At 43.7% G+C, this 24,984-nt stretch overlaps 1 protein-coding gene across 1 annotated transcript; it reads right to left on the reverse strand.

Moving 5' to 3' along the window:
• Positions 1-3,347: 3,347 nt before the first annotated feature.
• LOC308333123 (kelch domain-containing protein 3-like) lies at positions 3,348-4,391 on the reverse strand (the record flags this gene model as incomplete). The annotated part of the gene is made up of 2 exons (XM_080789318.1): positions 3,348-3,746; positions 4,002-4,391. 2 exons carry the CDS (start codon positions 4,389-4,391, stop codon positions 3,348-3,350), a joined length of 789 nt encoding a protein of 262 aa, XP_080645444.1.
• Positions 4,392-24,984: the final 20,593 nt, after the last annotated feature.

A 24,984-nucleotide genomic window follows, 5' to 3' on the forward strand; every position in this document is an offset into this window, starting at 1 on the left:
TGCAAGGAGTTGCATTGGTGCGGTTGACCTTAAAACTGTTTTGTTGCAAGGAGTTGCATTGGTGCGGTTGACCTAAAACTGTTTTGTTGCAAGGAGTTGCATTGGTGTGGTCGACCTTAAAACTGTTTTGTTGCAAGGAGTTGCATTGGTGTGGTTGACCTTAAAACTGTGTTGTTGCAAGGAGTTGCATTGGTGCGGTCGACCTTAAAACTGTGTTGTTGCAAGGAGTTGCATTGGTGTGGTCGACCTTAAAACTGTGTTGTTGCAAGGAGTTGCATTGGTGTGGTCGACCTTAAAACTGTGTTGTTGCAAGGAGTTGCATTGGTGCGGTCGACCTTAAAACTGTGTTGTTGCAAGGAGTTGCATTGGTGCGGTCGACCTTAAAACTGTGTTGTTGCAAGGAGTTGCATTGGTGCGGTTGACCTTAAAACTGTTTTGTTGCAAGGAGTTGCATTGGTGCGGTTTGACGTTAAACTGTTTTGTTGCAAGGAGTTGCATTGGTGTGGTTAATCTTAAAACTGTTTTGTTGCAAGGAGTTGCATTGGTGCGGTTTGACGTTAAACTGTTTTGTTGCAAGGAGTTGCATTGGTGAGGTTGACCTTAAAACTGTTTTGTTGCAAGGAGTTGCATTGGTGCGGTTGACCTTAAAACGGTTTTGTTGCAAGGAGTTGCATTGGTGTGGTTTGGCCTTTAAGATCCTTCATCGGAGCAGGCCGGTAGTAGTTTCAATTTACAATTTAGGCATTTAGCAGATGCTCTTAATCCAGAGCGACTTCAAAGTGTACTGTTCACATCGTAACGCGCTGTGAGCTTGTATATCGGCTATTTTATTTTGGCCTTGTTTTCGTAGACCTTGGTTGCTTGTTTCTCCCACAAAACCATGGCAACACTGATATGTGAACGACGACCAGAGCTGTACGCTGCCAGTTAAATTTGATTGCGGTCGTCTTATTATGTCTGAGAAGACATTATAGACATATCTACAAGCCTCAGCTGACCATGAACTCCCCACAGGTTGTTGCGTCTGCTGCCAAACGTTCACTTCACATCTGTCTGGAAGGAGACAGATGTGAAGTGAATGAGTGTCTCCTGGAAGGAGGAGACACTCATTCACTTAACATCTGTCTCCTGGAAGGCCGTCTTCCTCTCGGGTCGAGAGGGACTAAACCGTCTCGTGTTGCTTGTGATCCAGATCAATATCAAACATGTTTGGAAAATTGTCGGGACGGCCCCCGAACGTCTGTGAGCAAATTGGGTGTTTATATGATAAGAGTGGACCTTGGACCGCTTGGATTATTTTACATTTTGGCCAAAAAGTGCATTGTGTGATGTGATGGGGGGGGCTCTTAGAGTGAGTCCACTATAGGGAAAGTATAGGCTTTCAACTCCACAGAACCCTCTTAGTATTGTTGAGTAGCAAAAGTGTTATTTTTATTTTTTACAGTCAACAGGCTGTTAAGCCTGTGATTCTTGCATGGAGGCTTAAGTTAAACACTCTAATGTTCATTGACTGGAGTCCCCCGGCAGGCCATTTTACTTTTTACCCACCCTCTAGATCAAATCTCTTCTGTGAAATTATATCTGATCTACAAGTTTATTCTTTTCGCTGAATGTTTGTCGTTCCAGAATAGGGAAGCTAGTGTTCAAGTAGATAATGGTAGATGATTCCAAACACAGACACTATATCCCTTAGTCCCCCTCGGGCCAACACACAAAGACACTGACTGACTGCCATGTCAAATGATCTCACGACACCGTTTGTTTCCAGGTATATACATACATCACATTCTGCCCCTTGCAGGAATCCCACTGATTTGTAATTTCACCTCTCCTAGGGGGGCCCGCTTTGTCTGATAAGCCCCCCGTTCCCTGTCCTCTCCCCCGGGGGGGGGGGGTCCCGAAGTTCAAAGCCACAAGACGACCCCCTCAGCTCATGTTCAGTGTTGCTGAAGTTATTAAGCGACTTTGGGCTTGTTTGACTGTAACATGTAATTGTAAATATTGATATTTGCGGGTCGTGATTTAAAAATCACACCTGTGTGAAGTGAGGGGCACTCTTATCATCGTACGTCATCATTACGTAAAATAGACGCAATGCAGATTTGCTCGTTCACATAAATAAATTCTCCATTCATTGTCAATGGGAATTCAATGTTTGTGTCGGACAAAAATACCAATTTACCTCGTCCACATATGACGTGAATTCTCTATTCATTGGCAATGGGAATTGAATGTTTGTGTAAGATGAAAATCTACACTAATAGCTGAATATAACGGGGTCTGGCGCCCCTCAAAAATGAGTAGGATTGGTACCTGGCACAGAATCTATTGTTAGACCGATTCTTCTCTATTCTTAGCTTGCTTATGATTCTTGATGACTATTTCTACTGTATGTATTTTATGTATTACTTGTATTGTTCCTGCTTATTGTAGGTCGCTCTGGGTTAAGAGTAGGGCTGCAACTAACGATTATTTTCATAATCCATTCATCTGCCGATTATTTAAAACGATTAATCGGATTATGACACTTATTTAGCTATCACCTTAAAAATATATTTTAGGTTCTAACTAACAAAAAATATATTTCACTCAAAATGTCATTTGATTAGCTGCTGATTAGGCTGCTATTCAAATAAAAGACAAACTAAATTTAAATTAATTAAAGCTACTCATGGTGTCGCTACTGTGCTATCATCAGATTGTAAGGGAAGAGAGATGGATCATGGATGCGCTAGGAGCACTAAAGAAGGAAAGGCCAAACCAAAAAAAGTTATAATAATAAATAAATAAATAAAGCAGACAGAACGTTACCTGTTGGGTTCCAACTGGCGGAACGTTCCGTCAGGAGCAGTTAATTGGTTAAAACAAACGTTGAACTAAAAACAAACATTAGCGCCCCTCAAAAATAGCGCCGTTCGGGATAAAAAACCTACGGTAAAAAAGTAGTCCACTGGTAGATTCAGTAGTCCACTGGTAGATTCAGTAGTCCACTGGTAGATTCAGTAGTCCACTGGTAGATTCAGTTGTCCACTGGTAGATTCAGTAGTCCACTGGTATATTCATTAGTCCACTGGTAGATTCAGTAGTCCACTGGTAGATTCAGTAGTCCACTGGTAGATTCACTAGTCCACTGGTAGATTCACTAGTCCACTGGTAGATTCACTAGTCCACTGGTAGATTCACTAGTCCACTGTAGATTTAGTAGTTCACTGGTAGATTCTTTAGTTCACTGGTAGATTCACTAGTCCACTGGTAGATTCACTAGTCCGCTGGTAGATTCAGTTTTAGAGCAGCTGTTTAGAGCAGTAGTGCAGATTCTCCTGTTGGCAGACTCTGTCAGAAGACCTTTACATGTCATGGCTGTCTGAGTCATGCGCCATCATGGCTGCCAGTTCCCACCTGATGTCGTGTGGGAGTTCAGACTGGTCCAGACCGTGCAGAATAACCACCAGCTTGCATAACGTCTTCAGAGTAGGACTCAAGTCTAAGATAAACAGGTCATCAACCGGTGTGTCCCATCCATTGTATCCTCCAAAGAGGATCATCCGATCGCCGACGATGCAACAGCACATACCGTCTATAAGACATGGGCGTTTCCCCTGGGCCTCAACCTCCTTCCAGGATAAGGTCTCTGGGTTGAATTTCCACAGATCATTGAAGGTCTGGCTACTGTTCCAGCCACCGCATATGTACAGCTCTCCATGGTAGGTGAATGCTGAATGACCTGTACGTCCTTCTGGAGGAAGCTGTGCAGAAGGTGTGCTCAGCCAGGTATTGGTCTCTGTGTCAAACACTCTGATGGTGTTGTAGACCGACTTGTCCCCCAGGCCCCCAGATACAAACATCTTTGTCCCGATGATGGTGGCAGAGTGCCACCATGGATTGGGAGGTGGAGTCCCTATGGTGTTGATTAAAGACCAGACCATTGTGCTGGTGTCCAACTTGTACATGTCATTAGTGTGTCCAGTCAGACGGTTGCTTCCTCCATAGATAAACATGACCTTCCCCAAGACAAAGGCTGAGTGGTTGTACCTCCCCTCTGGAACAGTCCCAGTAACCCCGGGTTTGAACCATCTGTGGGCGTCGACATCAAAAGCATAGAGCATATTGTAGTATTCCCGTCCCCAGTAGCCTCCCCAGATGAAGACTGTAGCGTCTACCAGCACAGCCGTGTGGCCATGGCGCCTTGAGGGAACCTCGAGGTGGGGTTCTCCTGTTCTAGGGCTCGACGGGGCCAACGTCCTCCAGCGCAAAGCCACCGTGTTGAAGATGTCCACATCGATGCGATCACGGTATCCTCCAAAATGGTACACGTCGTCTTTCACGGTCAAAGCAGCGTCAAGAGCGTTGCTGCTCGGGGCTCCTTTCAAATGTAGCGTCCAGCGTACCATCTCAGACGGCGGTAAAACATTGGATGGATGTTCATTGGTTTTTCTCTTACGGAGCTACCGAGCTAGTCCACTGGTAGATTCAGTAGTCCACTGTCAGATTCACTAGTCCACTGTCAGATTCACTAGTCCACTGTCAGATTCACTAGTCCATAAGCGAGCTGTCACTTATATTATTACAGCTGAAACAAAACGTCTCATGAATCTAGTCCAATCCGTTGAGTAGGTTGATTGGTTGGATTGTCCTATCAGGGAAGCCGATTCTTTCCTCCAAATATATATGGCTAATCGATCACCATGGCAATCCGAGCTCAGGCAGGCCCCTGTCTGTTATGAGAGTGACTGCTGCCCCCTGCTGGAGCCGTCTGGAATTATTTCCGCAGGAGAGTTAAAAACCACAGTTTTATCACATCATCGTCAATACATCTGTACTTGAGAGTTGCATTACAAATCTAATCAATCAGCTAGGAATTGCGGACTTCACCGCAATTTTCCAAATTAACACATTTACTGCGTAACTCATTATTATTTAGTGAACTCGCGTGCTGAAAATGGCCGATCGACAAACGTGTAGATTGGCAAGTAATCAAGAATAACATAACTTGTCCTTTAGTTCTACTGGATCTCTCCTCCACTAGTCCCTTTTCCTAACATCCTATTGCTTGTCATAGCTTAGTTCTCATTTAGGTCGTCCGTGAAAAAAGGTAGTGGATTTTTCGTCACAGTTTTAGTCAACAAACTCAACACTAAGTAGTATAGGATGTGCGACAGTGTGTTTTACACTTGGCAAACATCTAGAGTGTGAGACAGACAGACATACAGACAGACAGAAAGACAGGGGTTGGTGTGGGGGGGGGGGGTCATTACAAATTGAACACATTCAATGTTATACAAATTAATGAATAAATTGATAACGAGGGTAATAACAGTGTGATCGTTCAATTCGGCCATTACAGAACATAATCTATACTATTTTCATCCTTTAGATTTCATGACAGACAGAGAGAGGGTGGTCTTTTGGAGAAGAACGTCTCCGTCTCTCAGCTCACACGGCGGTGGGGGTAATGGAGGGCACTTAAGTGAAACACGCCTCAGTCAATCTGCATACGCCGTTGATTCTCCTCTCCCATTATTAGGTCACATCTCATCATAGGATCCCTCATCAAAGGAACGATCAATGGCGACGGGATTGGTGGGAGTCATTGACTTAACCCATTCTGACCTGAGATCAGATTCATACGAGGTTTCCACTAGGACACACACACTGGTCTGATCAACCCATTCTGAACTGAGATCAGATTCTAAAAATGCCAGTCGTTCTTCGATTTTTCAAAAATAGCAGACCTACAAGCTCGTAGCGCGCCACTCGGTGGCGCGCTATGAGCTTGTAGATCTGCTATTTTTCAATAGCTAAAGCATAACATGATGCTGACACCAAAACGGGTTCCCGGTCAGAATGGGTTAAGACGCTAAGACGTTCCTCAGCGGAGTGTAATTAAATCAATAAGCCACCCTCGTTATTCCCTGATTCCACGGAGCAGATTAGTAGTAAAATGCGGTGCGGTGTGGGACTCCGGTGGGATGCACTTCTCATTAAGGCAAACTATCTTTTTTTTTAATGATGTGCTCTTCTCGTTAGGAGACCATGATAAGCATTGATCGGAACGCTGCTCGCCTGGGCTGCCTTCTGCTTGACCCCCTGGTCTGATGGCCCCCTATAGCTGAGTTATACTGGTGTTTTCAAGACTGTAAGCCTGTCACAGCTGATCTGAGGCCAGCTGTTGGGACCAAACGATGGACCCTAGCTGAGTTATACCGGTGGTTCAACACTGTAAGCCTGTCACAGCTGATCTGAGGCCAGCTGTTGGGACCAAATTACCATTGTTGTTCCTCTCATCAGGCGATGCTGCAATAGATCTTTGCTTAACCCATTTTGACCTGAGATCAGATTAAAAAAATGTCTTGTACATCCTGACAGTTTTCTGAAAAGGCTGTGTTTCTATGTCAGTCGTTCTTCGATTTTTCAATACCTAAAGCATAACGTAATGTTTTTGGCTGGGGACCCCCGAACCCCCGCCCTGCCACCACCAATACAAATTGACTGCTACTACAATAACGTTAATAATAGAGAAAATGCATCAAAAATAAATACAGGAGCCAGATATATCATTAAGGAAAGGTTATGCATGCACTATGTGTACTATATGTAAACTCTAAATTTCCACTTCCCAGCCATTCTGGAATTTCATGATCCCCCCCCCCCCCCCTGAGGGGTCGCGACCCCCATGTTGAAGCATCATTGAGAGCTGAGGCCGATAAGTCTTCTAAATCCTGACGGTTTTGTGTTTCAATGTCAGTGTGGTGCTCAAACGTTTTCATGTCAAGGACCTCAAGATTATTATGAACTGCGTTTGGCTGCCAACCCACATCTGTAAATGTTTTGGACCATGCAGGGAACAAAGTTCATGATTTTTGCAAAATATAGCAGAGCTACAAGATCATAGCACGGCAGAAAGACACGTGCTATGAGCTTGTAGATCTGCTATTTTTGAAAAGCCTAATAGTATAATGCTGTTTGGCCTCACGTCTAAAATGACACGGATGCTTTCCCAGTTTGAATGGGATAAAAGGCTTGTGAAAGTGTGGCAGTTTTCAACTTCATACAGGGCCATATTACCCATTTAGACCTGAGAGGCCTTCTAAATCCTTCAAAACATGTTTCTATGTCAGTGGTTCTCAAACTATTTCATGTCAAGGACCCCTAGAATTATCTGTATTTGGCCGCCGACCCCATCTCAAAATATGTTGTTCCAGAGTTGCTAGTGCCAGTTGCTAGTGCCAGTTGCTAGTGCCAGTTCCTAGTGCCAGTTGCTAGTGCCAGTTGCTAGTGAGAGTTGCTAGTGCCAGTTGCTAGTGAGAGTTGCTAGTGCCAGTTGCTAGTGCCAGTTGCTAGTGAGAGTTGCTAGTGCCAGTTGCTAGTGAGAGTTGCTAGTGCCAGTTGCTAGTGAGAGTTGCCAGTGCCAGTTGCTAGTGAGAGTTGCTAGTGCCAGTTGCTAGTGCCAGTTGCTAGTGAGAGTTGCTACTGCCAGTTGCTAGTGCCAGTTGCTAGTGAGAGTTGCTAGTGCCAGTTGCTATTGAGAGTTTCTAGTGCCAGTTGCTAGTGAAACCCCCCCCCCCCACCCCCCGAAGCAAAGATGTGAGTTAAAAACGTTCGCTCTGAAAGAATATATATTCAAAGATTTGAATAGCAGACCTATAGCAGACCTACAAGCTCGTAGTGCGGCTCTCTGTGCCTGCCTGTCTGCCTGCCTGTCTGCTGATGCTCCAGTCTCTAGCCTGGGGCATCGTCTCCTAGCTGATCCATTCCCTGCACTCCATCTCTCTCTGAGAGCATGTCGTCGCTGTCCTGCGGAAACCTCGCATGCCCAAAAACACCCCTCGACTTTGTCCATGAAAATGGGAATATTTCCCATGGATCCTGTATGTAGTTATTATAGCGCTCACTTAATACTTAGTATTTGGATAATATACTTTTTTTGTAATTTTGCTCTTCTTATAACCCATTTTGGGGCGGGAACCCCTTTTGGTGTTAGCATTATGTTATGCTTTAGCTATTGAAAAATAGCAGATCTACAAGCTCATAGCGAGCTTGTAGGTCTGCTATTTTTGAAAATTCGAAGAACGACTGACATAGAAACATAGCTTTTTCAGAAAACTGTCAGGATGTAGAAGACATTTTTTAGAATCTGATCTCAGGTCAATACTTTGTAGTACAATCAACTAGGATGTTCATTCACCAGTGTCACACAAACGCATCAAAAGAATAAGATCCACAACCTTGTATAGATCTGCTATACTTTTGCTATTTTTTTGTATCATTTGAATCCTGAAAAGTGACAGTTTTTGGACGTCACATTTCCAGCCAACAAAGACGATAGCCTACTGTACAACTTAACCCATTCTGACCTGAGATCAGATTCATACGAGGTTTCCACTGGACACACACTGGTCTGATCAACCCATTCTGACCTGAGATCAGATTCTAAAAAAATGTCAGTCGTTCTTCAATTTTTCAAAAATAGTAGACCTACAAGCTCGTAGCGCGCCACTCGGTGGCGCGCTATGAGCTTGTAGATCTGCTATTTTTCAATAGCTAAAGCATAACATGATGCTGAACACCAAAATGGGTTCCCGTTCAGAATGGGTTAATACTGACATATGTACAGGCTTGCTATGACACCTCACGATGCTTGTAGCTCGGTTTGTAGATCGGCTTGTAGATGCTGCGCCTTTTACTCGCCACTCTTATACACTAGAAGTATGGCATTCATTTATGAAATGACATAAAAAGTTTGAAGTATCCTCATGGAGATACAAGGTTTCTGCCTCCCAGAGCAGAGGATGTCTGAACTCCAGTTCCTTAAATTCAACATGGCCCCCCTCCCTTGTGGCCCCTCATGGCCTCTGGGTATGAGTGACAAATGAGTGACAGGACCCCCCCGGGCACCTGGTCGTTATATATGTGCAGCACAGCGCTTTGGGGACCCCCGTTCCTACGACGGACCCCCTTGGCGGTCATTACATTACAGGAGAGGACCAGGGGCATCGCATATATAGAGGAGGACTCTTACAATCTGTGCTAATATAGCATAATGCAAAGTGCAGAAAAGTCTACTCCCGTTCTGTTTGAAGCTAAAGAGAGGATCGGCATAATGCTAAATCTTTTCTGGAAAAACCTCATGTTTGTGTATCGGTGGTTCTCAATGTTTCATGTCATGGACCCCGAAAATTATATGTAATTGGCCGCCGACCCTCATCTGAAAATATGTTGTTCCAGGAGGAACCCTCCAGAAGCGAAGATTTGAGTTAAAAAACGTTCGCTCTGAAAGAATATATATTAAAAGATTTTCAAAAATGGCATATCTACAAGCTTGTAGCACGGCACTCAGTGCCGTACTATGACTATGAGGATTAAATCTAAATCCTTAATTTAAACTAAGAAATATGGTCTTTTGTTTCTTATGATTGATGATTCCGCTATTGTTTTTCTTATAGTTTGTTTTAAAGGGACAAGGGTATAGGCTATATAACACCTTTTGGGTCTATAGCTCAAGTTTTGCACTGTGTTTTATTTGCGTTTGTGTTTATATTTATGAAGTCTCATATATACGACTAATGACCGGAATAATAAACTATTTCTATTACTACTATTACTCTTCCCCCCAAATGATGTCGCCTCGCGGTCACCCTCCGCTCACCTCTTTATATGCTAATGACGCCATCCGTGAAAGCTGTCCCATGTGCTAATTTCTAACAGCTTGGCCAATCAATGGGGAGCTTCTCGGTTGCCATGGCGGCCTCGGCGGCGGCCCCTACAGGAGCTCTCGTCACCCGGTATATACCGGGGGTGAGTCCTTAACCCATTCTGGACGAGAACCACTTTCTGGTGTTTTAACCATTATTTTAATCTTTAGCTATGTTGAAAAATAGCAGAGCTACAAGCTCGTATGCACGACACTTGCTTTCACCATTTTTGATTTAAAAAAAAAAATGTGGTGCAGATCTTTGAATATATATATTCTTTCAGAGCGAACGTTTTTAACTCAAATCTTTGCATCTGGGAGGAGGTCCCTGAAACAACATACGGTAATTTTCAGATGGTGTGTCGATCGGCAGCCAATTACATATATTTTTTGGGGGGTCCGACTCCTTGACATGAAAGTGTTTGAGGACCACCGACATGGAAACATAGAAAACTGTCATGATTCAGAAGACATTTCTTAGACTCTGATCTCAAGTCTAAATGGGTTAACCCATTTTGGTGTTTTAAACATTGTTATAATTTAGCTATTGAAAAAATAGCAGACCTACAAGGTCATAGCGCGCCACCGAGTGGCGCACTACGAACTTGTAGGTCTGCTATTTTTGAAAAATCGTGAACATATTTATTTCAGAAAACTGGAGGATTTAGAATATTTATTTTGTTGAGGTCAGGCCTGAATGTGTTAAAGGTGGCAGGTGGACAGCAGAGGAGCACTGAGGTCTCTCTCTCTCTCTCTCTCTCTCTCCTGTCATCTCCATCCTTTCATGTCACCGTGCTGACCAGCTGTGTCCCGCTGGCACTGACTCACTGAGTCATGACCCACAACAATGGAGAGGTCACTCACTTCCCCCTTTTAATAGGAGAGTTAAAAAGTCTCCTGACTTTAAACATTAACCCTGGCATATTTCATGGCATGAAGAAAATCATCACGTTTGTATTTGTTTGTACTGTATATTTTTTGTCATATTATGTATTGGCATGATTTTATGTTATTATTTAATGTAAATCGCTCTGGATTAAGAGTGTCTGCTAAATGCCTATATTGTAAATTAACATAATAGATAATAATATACATTATATCATTGTGTCTATATATTCTAATCCTACTATAGTTTTAGACGTGTCTCTCTGTCTGTCATGTACCTCTCTTTGCTCCTCACTGGCTTGACCAGTTGATCTGAATTTGCCACACAGATCATTCCATTATGCAGGGCATCTCAAAGTCCATTTTCTCAATTTAACTTTACTTTTTTTCTTTTTCGTGGCACGTTAGATGAGCCCGGCCCGATGGCTGTGCGAGTCACTGTGAGCTTAAAAATCACTTCATAGAAAAGTCATAGTTTTAAGGAAAAATAAAACAAGAAAGCAGTATATGCATATGAGTATAGACTATAGTGTTGGGGTCAGTGATGTGTGCTGTATGTATGTCCAGTGGAACAGAGTGCTATATAATGACCACAGTGTGGACAGTGTGGACACAGTGCTATTTAATGAACCCAAGTCAGTCAAAGGACAGTGAACACTTCGATGAAATCCCCATCCGTCCATCACTGGGAGACGTGAATGAATGAATGCTAATGTGAATAAACAGAAGAAGAGCAGAGAGAGGTCATATAATCTAATCCTCCACAAATTGAACCCCTCAGAACCAACCCACTGGCCCCAGAATATGACCCATCAGAACTAACCCACTGGCCCCAGCATACAAGGGTGGCTCAGGGGTAGAGAGTGACCGGATGGGAACCGCAAGGTTGCCGGTTCGATCCCTGTGGGCTCCCCCAGAGTCAGTGTCGAAGTTGTATAGTGTATGAATGTGTGTGTGGATCATGTAATGTACAATCTATATGTAAATGCACCTTGGATAAAGGTGCTATATTTACCATTTACCTCTGACCGCCTCAGAACCACCCCCCCCCCCACTGGCCCTCTGTGACCCCCTCTCACAGGGCCCTTAAATACATCATTAAGTCATAAATGAGCTGATGTTAAAAAAAACACACACACATTGTCTTTGCCATGTGGTGGGAGTGCAAGGAGAGAAAGAGAGAAGTGTGCGTGCGTGTGCGTGTGTGTGTTTGTGTGTGTGTGTGTGTGTGTGTGTACACACGCGTGCGTGTGCCTGTGCGCGCGTGTGTGTGTGTGTGTGTGAGCCTTCTCCATTGACAATACAATAGAAAGTTTGATTGTAGGAAATGTCCATATGGTGGTTTGAGTTAAGGCCTTCCTATAGTGTGTGTGTGTGTGTGTGTGTGCTCGCCGGCCAATTAGGTGGCGGCAGCTGAGTGGGAGTGTGGAAACAATGGACCATTAAAAGATCAAAGGGCTTTTCTTCCCTTTGGAAACGGCTGTGGTGGAAAGTACATTTACTCCAGTATACTGTATACTTAAGTACAATATCTAGATGTATTTGTACTTTACTTGATTATTTCCAACTTCCAATACTTCTACTTCTACTCCACTACATCTCAGATGCAAATATTGTATACTTTTACTCCACTACATCTATTTGAAAACTTTAGTCACGGAAATAGCCCATCTATACGAAGCAGGGCGCTGCGACGCATTGTGAGCTTGTACATCTGCTACATTTTGTATAGAGTACTTTTACTTTTGGTACTTTAAGTACATTTTGATACTGATACCTTTGTATTTTCTCCCCCCTTGTAACAGAGTATTTCTGCACTGCAGTATTGAGTAAAACGGGGTGCATACTTAGTTTAGAGTGACTATAGACATTGGTTAGACATGGGTTAAGGTTAGGTTTAGGTGTGCTTCCCCGTGGGAGGTTAGGTTTAGGGTGAGGGTTTGAGATAGGTTGTAGTTGTATAGGACTAATGACTTGTCTAAACCAAAAACTGTTTAAACTAAGTACTGCACCCGAGTAAAACCAAATGTGAGTACTTTTTCCCCACCACCACTGCCTGCTATAGTATAGTGATTCCAGTAGTGTGGAGAAGATGGGGGGGGGGGGGGGGGGGGGGGGGGTAGGGGGTTAGTGGTAGAGAGACAATGGCATTAGACACACTCTCACTGCGGCCCACACTCTGCCCACTAAACAGCCCGCAGAAGGAGCATCCTAATGGGAGATTGATTGGGCCTCCTAATGGAATCATTCTTCAGCTATAATGTCCTTCGCCCACAAAGTCTCTTGCGGCATAGCCTATAACGCTGGCGCTCCTGGAAGCTAAACTTAAAAATAAAATAAAAAGGGCTGATGGGAGAGAGAGTGCTTTGGCACGATGCTGTAAATCAAACGTCGTGGACAATGACATCAGCGCTTATATAGCTTGAAATAGTCTCTATAACTTTTTCCTTTTAGAGCAGTGTTTTTTTTTCTCAACCAGGGTTTTTAAACCGGGGACCACCATCAGTGGTCCTTGAGGGGGTTCCAGGTGATCCTCAGGTATACTGTAAATGATGGGAGAGTTGGTTACATTATTGTTAAACATCTATATTACTTTAGTTTACAAGAATGTAGAATGATTGTTATTTTGACGAATGTTTGCCTCTTATCTCTCCTAATGGTACCAACATAATTAGGCCTATACAGCATGGTATTGGGGACAACATCGTCTAAAGTGTTGGGTCTGAGAGGCTACATACTGTACGTACATGTCCTCAAATGGTGGTCCGTGGCTCAAATCAGTGTTGTTTTTGGCAGCACATTTTGATTTTAGTTTTAGTCATTAGTCTCTTGAATAGTTTTAATTTGGTTTTAGTCACATTTTAGTCACCTGGAATGTTATATTGTTAGTCTATTTTTTTGTGGGCGTTGATGCCGTTGTAATGCCTGTTTTTATACACTTTCTGAAAATAGCCGATCGACGCGTTGTGAGCATTCAACCAATTGTAAAATGACTTGTACTGGATATCTTGTCCACTAGTCCCCTTCCTAGCATTTTAGTCTAGTTGTTAGTCCATCATAGTGTAGTTAGTTTACATTTAGTTTTCGTCAGTGAAAAAAAGGTTAATCGACGAACATGTTTCGTCTTGGTTTTATAGTCGACAAAAACAACACTGACTCAAATGCAGAATAAATAATGGGCTTTGATTTGAAAAGGGTTGCAAACCTTAGACGCCCCCCGCCACCACCACCACCACAATGCACGTTTGTTTCTGGATACAGTTTGCACCTCCAGAGCCTAAACTCAGCTGCACATGAGTCAGCGCTATGTGTCAGTTGTCATTTGGAGTCGACGCTGCTCACACTTTAACCCATTTTGACCTGAGATCAGATTCTAAAAATGTCTTCTACATCCTGGGACAGTTTTCATTCTGACCTGAGATCAGATTCTAAAAAATGTATTCTATGTCAATCGCTCTTCGGTTTTTCAAAAATAGCAGACCTACTGGCTCCTACGAGCTTGTAGATCTGCTATTTTTCAATAGCTAAAGTATAACATAATGCTAAAAACACCAAGAGGGGTTCCCGCCCAGAATGGATTAACCCGCTACGACCTGAGGACCAGATTCTATAAAATAATTGTCTTCTGAATCCTATAAAAAAATTATAGTGGTTCTCAAACTATTTCATATCAAGGACCCCCAACATATGTATTTGGCTGCGGACCCACCCCATCTCAATATATGTGGTTCCAGGGACCCCCCCCGGGAGAAAATATTTTTGTTGTCACAAATGTTTGCGTTAAAACATAATGGCATATAAGATTAGCACACATTTTCACGTTTGTCCAAACACAGCAGATCTACAAGCTCATAGCGTGCAGGCACAAAGTGACGTATACTGTGATGCTTGTATAAGATCTGCTATATTTGAATAGCTAAAAGTATGAAATAATAATGGTCAAAAAAATCTAAAGTGACACACAACACATGCTTTATCGCTTTCCCGGTTTTAGTGGCCTAAAGGAAAGTGGCAGATGTTTTTTAAGAGAAACAAGGTGTTCGGCACCATTATATCGTAGATAGATGATGTATTCGCCATGCTTGTCATCTTTTTTTTTTTTTACCCATACCGAAAGCCACAGACACGAGGCTTACTTGGAACCAAATAACCAGCAGCGCTTTGGAAATCACACTAGCTCCATCAATCCTCGCTGTACGGCTTGCACAAACAAGTCTGTCAAAACACTGGAAACTTGGCACGACCCATGACAAGAAAAAAACCCACACAACCAATTTACACTTATCAGAAATTAACCCATTCTGAACGGGAACCCATTTTGGTGTTGGCATCATGTTATGCTTTAGCTATTGAAAAATAGCAGATCTACAAGCTCATAGCGCGCCACCGAGTGGCGCGCTACGAGCTTGTAGTTCTGCTATTTTTGAAAAATCGAAGAACGACTGACTTTTTTTTAGAATCTGATCTCAGGTCAGAATGGGTTTAATCAGACCAGTGTGTCCAGTGGAAACCTTGTATGAATCTGATCTCAGGTCAGAATGGGTTAAAGGGCGACGGCTATAAACGTCACACAATGTCGGCATTGCTGTGGTTTGACGGGATGGGGAGAGGGGGGGGGGGGGGGGGAACCAAACGAGCATCATTAACTGGAAATAAAACTGGGGGCATGCAGGTACACGCTGGCGACATACAAAGGAAGCACTTGATTTTTTTGGGGGCTTTGTTTCGACTGCTTCATGTGCTCCCTCGAAACCTTTAACCACATAATTATTTTCATACTTTTGCTATTCAAAAATAGTAGATCGACAATGAGCTATTTTTGAAAAATCGTGAGAATTTGTACGTTTCTTTTTTTAATTGTAATATATTTTTGAAGCGAACATTTTTGAACTCTTTGCTTTTGTCTTTGCTTCTGGTCGTCCGTAGAACAAAGTATTTTGAGATTGATTGATTGATTGATTGACATATTTATTAACAGTTTGCAGAATTACAGTACATTTCAAGCACAAACTCAATATACAAAAGACTGTGAGTGGACGACCCAATTAAACATGGAGGTCGGCGGCAACATACAATCTTTTCATGTCCTTTACAAAAACAAAAGTTGGAGCACCCCGACTGACATACTGTAGAATCGTATGTTTTTTTTCTCCAGAAAACTGCATAAAGGTTAGAGGACCATTTTGCAGAATCGAGTCCTCGGGGTCTTTAATGTCTTAGACGAGAGGCCTATAGCGCGCCCCCAGAATGCACTCTCCTGATGGGGACTCTGAGGGTCTCCCCCCTAGTCGATGCATCAATTATTCTGTCTCAACTTTACCCCAAGAAAAAAAAAGTCGCCGCCGCGCATAGCGCACTACAGTCGCCTCCGCCGTGTCAGCCATGATTTGTAGTTGCCAAATTAGGGTCCCTATTAGAAGTAATGGGCCTTGCAGTGTAAAATTTATTGCCACGCGGATTTGATTAAGCACCCGGCGGGAGTTTTGGAGTGTGATTGTTATTTTCTTGATGCCATTAACCCATTTAGACCTGAAGACGATTCTACAAAATAATGTCTTCTAAATCTAAACAGTTTTCTGAAAAAAAACCCATGTTTCTAAATGTCATTCATTCTCAATCATTTTCATCGTCAAAATATGTTGTTCCAGGGACCCAAGCAGAAGCAAAGATTTGAGTTAAGAATGTTCTGCTCTGAAAGAATAATATTCAAACATTTGGGCCACATTTTCACTATTTTTCAAAAAAATAGCAGACCTACAAGCTCGTAGCGCGACACTCAGTGCCGCGCTACGAGCTTGTAGATCTGCTATTTTTCAATAGCTAAAAGCATAACATAATGCTCAGTCAGAACACCAAAAGGTGGTTCCCGCCCAGAATGGGTTAATGGTCTCTGAGCTTTTGGAAGACGGAGCAGCACTTGTACTTCATAGCCTCGTAATGAGATGAGGCATTTAGAAATCATCACGATTCTAACGGATAATAGCAAAAAATCAAGAGCTGAGACATAAATTAATCCAAGTTCTGCCATTTAGGAGTTGTTCTATAATCTGCAACGCTGTTCGACACGGCCACATGATCTCTGCCTCTCTGTTTTCCAAGACTTTAGCATGATCACCCAGTATCGCTATGATGAGGTCTGCTTTATTATAAGCGACTTCATTCAGGCTTGTTTTTTTTCTTCTGTAAAGTTGCTTGTAAATATTACTGGGTCAAGGCAGTAGTAGTAGTAGTAGTAGTAGTACGACGTAGCCTTGCCGAGCCATGAGGCCCATAGGGCAGGAGCCTATCTCCTGTTTCTGTAGCGTGAGGCAGCTTGATGTACAAGTACACCCCCTGGACATGACGCTAGTATGTAGCAGGGATTTACCCCCAATCCAACCCTTGATGCCGAGTGTCAAGCAGGGAGGCACTGGGTCCCATTTTTAGAGTCTTTGGTATGACCCGGCCGGGGATCGAACCCCGACCTCCCAGTCTCAGGGCGGACACTCTAACCACAAGGCCACTGAGCTGGTCAAGGACCCCCAAATTAATGTGTATACGTTTCTCCATGGACCGCTGCATCTAAAAAGCATTTTTGTGACACATGTACATATACCTATCGCGAGCTTTTGGATCGGCACATTTCAAATATCTTTGCTCATGTGTGGCCAGGCGCGCAGATAGGAGGGGGGACGACTCTGATGCATCGACTAGATAGATAGATCTTTATTTGTCATTGCAACGTGCACAACGAAATTAAAAGTGCCAACCAATAAGTGCATCATATCACAAAACAACATACAAGCTAAAACAAAACACACATGACTTCTTGTTATTGCACAACCCCTGTAGCACTAATGCACAAACATGTAAGTTTAGCTGTTATCGCACAACAAACCCTTATTGCACTTAAGAAACAGAAAAACAAAACATGTGTCGCACCAACAGATCATTTTAGCAGCATTGAGTGCAACTACCGCTGTGGGATAGAAGCTGTTACTGAATCTGTTGGTCCCTGACTTGATCACTCTGTAGCGTCTGCCTGGTGGCAACAGTTCAAACAGTGAGTGACCAGGGTGGGAAGTGTCTTTCATATTGTTCAGAGTTTTTTTATGACAGGGGGGAGACCCTCAATTATTCTGTCTCAACTCTGTCTCTCTCTCTCTGGGCAAAGTTGAGACAGAATAATTGAGGGTCTCCTCCCTAGTCGATGCATCAGAGTCGTCCCCCCTCCTATCTGCGTGCCTGGCCACATGAGCAAAGATATTTGAGATGTGCCGATCCAAAAGCGTATGACGTACATTTGAGTCAACACAAACATCAAATGTCATATTGACAATGAAGGGGAAATGTACAGTACGTCATATGTATAGACGAGGCGAGCAAATCGGCTAACAAATAACAGAACTTTGTAGATATTGAATGGATATTGGATGGGTGGTTGAGGGGCGCTAACCCCTAATGAAGGGAACATTTACGACATATGTAGACGAACAAATCGTAGACTAACCAACCACGTAAATTCAGTTGTTCTTGAGATGATGTATGATGATAAGAGTTGATTATTTTAACACTTTTTGACCCGAGTTAAAAACATACTCTGAAAGAATATATATTCAAACATTTGGGCCACATTTTTACGATCTTTCAAAAATAGCAGACTTACAAGCTCGTAGCACGCCACTCGGTGGCGCGCTATGAGCTTGTAGATCTGCTATATTTCAATAGCTAAAGTGTAACATAATGTTTAGTTAAAACACCAAAAGAGGATCCCGCCCAGAATGGGTTAATACTTTTTGACAATTAACGACAATTAACAACATCCCCAGGTTGAAACAGCATGCAGGTTAAGAATACAAGACAATTAACAACATCATACATGCCCCAAAATACGGAGGCCACACGTTGAAAGAAGTAAAGGCAAAAAAGAAAAGGCAGGACTCCCAAAGTCAGTCTTTTAATTGAACAATAGCTCCATTGATGTGAAGTGTGAACCCTGCACCCTAAAAGGCTGTTGCTGAAGTCACCTTTTGTGCCTTAAAGCTGGCGTAAAGCTGTCCGCTGACGGGGCCGAGGGGACAGTATACACTGGCACGGGAGGGTCAGTATATACTGGCACGGGAGGGTCAGTATACTAATGAATGAGCATGATGAAATGACTTGACCCCTTGTGTGTGTGTGGCGGGGAAGGGGAGGGAGGGGATGGGGGGCTTCATGGAGGCGGACAGGCCTGTGTGATCCACTGTCAACAGTTTTGCTGTAGAGAAATATAAAAGCAACTTATAGGTGTATGAAGACGAGGCCTATAGAGAAGTGACTATATTTATTATAGGACCACGTGAGCACTTTATAGTTTAAAACCTATATGTACAATTCAGGCACATTTACGTTGGCTTTTTTAAAATATAAGCCGATCTGCAAGCTCACAACGTGTCACATTCCTGAGGAATAAGAAAATAACAAAATGTGGAATCTATTTGAAACATATTTTGAAACATAATAAGCCTTACACATGTTGACACTGAGTTCTGATGCATGGGGTTTTTGGTATATCTCGGGGTGGGCAGTAGTAGGGCACATAGGTTAGTGATCGATGCCCCGCACGCACAGACACACACGCACAAACACACACACCGTCCACTCCCACATAGGCACTCACTCTCTCTTTCTCCTGTTCATTGATTGTCCCTCCCCACCACCCCTCAAAGAACACTATATGAAAGAGACTGCACATTGCTGCGTGCCAATGCACCTCAGCGCACGTGAAAAGGGAGAAAAACAACAAAAAAAACCCTCTCAATGCGGTTCCTTTCTCTCTGTCTTTGTGTCCTCTCCTGACCCTCATAAGAGGTAAAGCCGTGAGCGTTTGGAGGACGGTCCTCCATGGTTCCATGCCTCATTGTTTCAGTGCTCTCTGCCCACAAAAGGGCCACAAAGAGGAGCGCCCATCATCATCTCCACCTTTTGTATACAAGCATGGCTCTGGGTTGAAAGAAGGCAAAGGGGGCAGCCCCCCATTCAAGCCCCCAACCATTAACCCCTGCACCGGATTCTTTGGGGCCTTTTGAGGGTCCCCAAAAGAAACGGGGCGGTTACTTTCACCGCTCCCTGTCCCATACACACACACACCTCTACCGTCCCGCTGCCTATGCTGCCGCGGGACAGCCCCACACCCCCTTGCCCAACCCCCCTTTGTAGTGTCCTATTGTCCCTTCGAGTGATGGATTCTGTCGGAGTCGTATGGAGGAGAAATAAAATAAAATTAGGGCCACTGTGAGAGGCTTGATTGGCGACTTCAGCACAGCAGTCCCCCCCCCACACACATAACCTGTCAGGACAGGGGGGGGGGTTCAGGGCATGAATAACAAGGGGTGCCCCCAAAAATGTGCTGTCCTGGTAAGAGGACGGGGGGGGACGGGACGGGACAGAGCTGATACATGAACATAATGACAGAAAGATAGAGAGACAATAAGGTCCTGGTAGAGACTAGAGAGAGAGAGCCCTATATAGCTTATTATGCCAGGGGGCAAATCATGAAAAATTCATGTCACGATAATTATTGCGATTCACGGCATTATCGTGATCTTCAAAATATGCTTAGAACGCTTGCAATGACACGACAACGTAAACAACACAACACTACAGATTTGGTTTGAGAGTGAAAAAAAAAGACTGTATCAAGTTTGTTCTTAAGGGAAATTGAGTCCCCACTGTTTACAATGGGAGAGCTGCGTAGCAGCCCCATCCTGCCTGTTGTTGTGGTCTTTTGTGGCACTTTGGGATATTATATCAACACTTACAAGTGATTACAGCGTTTTAAAGTGGTCTCAGTGGTCACTGCAGTGCCTGTTCAAAGGTAACTTTAAACATGGGCAGTCTAGCATGAAAGACGATCGTCTAATCCCCGGCATTAGAACTGTTCTAGAAGGTTTTAAGTGGTACCGGATGCTTCAGCTCGGCAGAGGACGGTGAATTGATCCCAGTGCATGACGGAAAGGACAATTTCACCATGAATTAAACCCTCTCCACGATACGATTATTGTTTTATCACGATATAAACGATAAGAAATGGCATATAGCCGGGCCCTTTCCTTCCTCTGGTGGCTTAACTGGGTCTCATTCTGTGAATGAATGAATGCTGATGGAGGATGGTTTGTTAATGCCTACCAGGCTGTCTGTGTGTGTGTGTGTGTGTGTGTGTGTGTGTGTGTGTGTGTGTGTGTGTGTGTGTGTGTGTGTGTGTGATCATGCAGATCTTTCCGAGTTGGGGAGGGGGATCGGGTGGGCTGATAGTATTTTTTTACAGACTCTTCCTTTTGAAGCAACGAGGGGTCTTTATAAATGCTAAATACCTAAAGCCACACCGCAGACCCACAGCTGATCACCATAGCCTGCGGCGATCAATAACTGAATGAGGACCAGGTGGTCATGGTGGCATTTAAAAAAGGGAAAGGATGGGGTAGGGGGGTCTCCCTTTGCCGAGAGGAGACGGAGACTGAATGCACAATGGAGGGAGGTTAAAAGAGAGAGACAGAGAGATCATAAAAACGATTCTCCCCTCCCGGCCGCGCTCCGCCACAGCTACAGCGAGGCTTTGATTAAATGCGCGCCGGTCGCTGTGCGAGATCAATGGGAGGGGATGCTAGGTGGAGGATGTGCAGAGCGCGCCCCGAGGGTGGACATGTGTACCCAGAGTAATACAACCTGGTATAGCATGGCATGGGCCCAACGCCGATAGCATCAGTGTTTTCCTCCGTAGAACCATGGGCCCAACGCCCATAGCATCAGTGTTTTCCTCCGTAGAACCATGGGCCCAACGCCCATAGCATCAGTGTTTTCCTCCATAGAACCATGGACTTTTATTTATTGGCCAGTGGGGCCACGTACGGATGATATTTAGCCTCTCAGATCCAAAACTTGATAGGATTTTGTCCACACTTTCATGCTGTATTGATGTTGGGTATATATATACCACAGGAGAGATAACGGGCAAACATTGATTGAAATAACACTTCTTCTTCTTTAATTGTGTAGACTTCTCGTAAATTAAGTAACGCACGCACGTCGCACACACACACACACACACACACACACACGCACGCACGCACAGGTAAACACAAGGCAAAGTTTCCATACCTTTACAATGTCATCATTATTGTTATGCTTTTATTACTGCAACAATGTTTGAGGCACTAGAACAAAAGCAATTTTACTCTTGGGTAAAAAAATCACACCCGTGTGAACTGAGTGGTGCCATCCCCCCCCCTCTCTCTCTCTCTCTCTCTCTCTCTCTCTCTCTCTCATATTAGCAGCACTATCCCTCTCTGTTTCTGGTGCCCCCTACTGGTACTAATAAGTCATATACTCGTGCTCATGGCCACATAGACACATAGGTAGACCCATAGACACGGACATTGCTGGTTGTAGGAGTGGTTCCACCACTAAAAAAAAAAGAAAAATCCTACACAAGATGTAACAATAAATCTTTGAATGTTGAACCTATAACCCTATGGATCCTCTTAGAGGAGCTACTGTTAGCGCACGTCAACACCCCCCCCCCCCCCCCCCCCCCCAAAACCATTCCACCTGTTCCTCTGCGCCTTTGAAGAGCTCTCTAATGTATTAGTAGGGCTCCGCTATGCTATGGGGGCCATGAGCTCTCCAGCTGCCAGTCTCTCTGCCTAATGTGATCCAGGTATGGGTTCTTCTAACCCATTTTGGGTGGGAACCCCTATTAGCTATTGAAAAACAGCAGATCTACAAGCTCATAGCGCGCCACCGAGTGGCGCACTACGAGCTTGTAGGTCTGCTATTTTTGGAAAAATCGAAGAGCGACTGACATATAGAAACATAGCTTTTTCAGAAAAGTGTCAGGATGTAGAAGACATTTTTAGAATCTGATCTCGGGTAAAAATGGGCTAAAGCAAGCTCCGCGCGGTTAGCGCTAATCCAGTTTTTTTCCTTTTTTTTGGGTGGGGGGGGGTGGGATCCTCTCTTCTGTGAGTGACGACGGTAATGCAAACATCGTGTTCGAGGCTCGCGGCGGCAGCGCTTAGCGTGATTGTTGGCATTTTGACTCTTTGTTCCGAGAGGAGAGTGGGAGAGGCGGACATTAAAAGATAAGCTTTGCCCGTAAAAACCCCTTACATAATATAGTATGGATCAGCAATCGCCCCACTCCCTCACCCTCCTCCTCCTCCCTTTCATTCGCCCGCTCCACGGAGCTGCATGTCGTGAACAGTAATTATAAACAGAGCTGCTACCTTTTGAACGCAGTTTAAATCTGAGGCTTTTTTTTCCTCCTTCGTAAAATGTATTACAAGCCTTTAAAGTTTGATTACAAAGCACTATAATTGTGCAGGTGATTTACTTCTGTGTTAAGCGTATAGGCCCTATAGGCGTTGTGTTTTCTTGCATAGATTGTTTTTTTCTTACTCTTTATCGATTCTAAAGCAATCAATAATGACTACAGTATTGGTTGCTTTAGATAGAGTATAGTCTATACTATGAACTTGTCGCAAAGAAAGTATAGGTGAGTGACTAGAACTTCAACTTGTAAGAAATTATTTCACTTAAATACATTAGTAATTTTGAGAAAAAATGCTGCTGATTGTTTCAAAAAGCTTTATACCCCCCATATGTATATAACGACACAATGCAACATCTCTGTAAATGGTAAATGGTGCATTTATACAGCGCCTTTATCCAAGGCACTTTACATAGATTAGAGCATTTACATTCACCCATTCTCACACCAATGGCAACGAGCGACAGAAATAACCAGCACATCAGGAGCAATTAGGGGTTCAGTGTGTTGCTCAAGGACACTTTGACCTGAGATCAGATTCTAAAAATGTCTTCTACATCCTGACAGTTTTCTGAAAAAGCTATGTTACTATGTCAGTCGTTCTTACCTACAAGCTCATAGCGCGCCACTCGGTGGTGCGCTATGAGCTTGTAGATCTGCTATTTTTCAATAGCTAAAGCATAACATAGTGACCAAAAGGGGTGTCCTTAACCCAAAATGGGTTAAGGACACTTTGACACTAACTCTGGGGGAGCCCACAGGGATCGAACTGGCAGCCTTGCGGTTGGTTACCATCCGGGCCACTCTATACCACTGATCCACCGCCACCTCTATATACACAATGCTGTACAAAACTCCAACTGTACATACTGTATGTACACTTTCCAACGGTTTTCTTTTCATTACATTTTGACACGACTTGCTTCGGCAATGTATGTAAAAAAAAACGTATGTTTTCTCATGTCATCCTGTTGAAATGAATGGAAAAGACCACGGCCCCCCTCCCCCCACGCACATTGTTGTTGACGGGCGGAGAGACAAATCTAAAGGATATTATAAAAGCGGGGTGTTTCTTTTTTACTGTCCTTGTTTTTTTAACCCATTCTGACCTGAGATCAGATTCATACGAGGTTTCCACTGGACACACACACTGGTCTGATTAACCCATTCTGACCTGAGATCAGATTCTAAAAATGTCAGTCGTTCTTCGATTTTTCAAAAATAGCAGACCTACAAGCTCGTAGCGCGCCACTCGGTGGCGCGCTATGAGCTTGTAGGTCTGCTATTTTTCAATAGCTAAAGCACAACATGATGCTAATACCAAAATGAGTTCTCGTTCAGAATGGGTTAATGCCTTTTTAAGTATCTATCCGAGAGCCGTCTTCACAGCCCATGTACGCCGTACTGTGGACTGCATTGTGCCGCTTTTTCATTTTTAATCAAATGATAAATCACTGCCGCAGCAGCATGCCGTATGTGCATACTGTATGACCGTACATATAGTACAACACGCTCATCTGGCTTGATTTACAAGAAGGAAACTAAATGATGCTTTTGTTGCGCCGTGCACTATCTGTGTGTAGAGTGGGTTGGCTCTGTCGGGCCGCTTAAACCTTGTATGTGACCATGAAGTCCCATGCAGTGAAACCTCATATGTGACCGGTTTCAATCACAAGTCGGTGCTAATGGAACTCCACAATTGACCAAAATACATTAGATTATTTTTTTGGGTGGTTTTCGTTTTTCGCCACATTATAGCACAGTTGGAATGTTAAAGAAGGTTTTTTTATTCCAACAGATAGTCGTTTTAGTGTCATTAAATCGTCCAAAACTGTTGCTTTTCAGGATTTTAATCCAAAACAATCATCAAAAGTAGTAGATCTACAAGCTCAAAAGCTTTGAGTTTGAGCTTTTGAGGTTGTAGATCTGCTACTTTTGATGATTTTCTTGTGTGACACCATTGTGCGATCAAGTAGGCGGGCGTTGATGTACGGAATAAATCACGAAATCATGTTAAGACTATGGAGATAAGAGGTTTTCCGCACGACAGAGACAATGCATGCGTGTGTGCATATGGAGGAGAGGATGGAAGACATGGGCGCACGTACACACACACACACAC

The sequence above is a fragment of the Protomyctophum bolini genome (genome assembly GCF_963924005.1).
Source record: "Protomyctophum bolini genome assembly, chromosome: 18".
NCBI lineage: Eukaryota > Metazoa > Chordata > Actinopteri > Myctophiformes > Myctophidae > Protomyctophum > Protomyctophum bolini.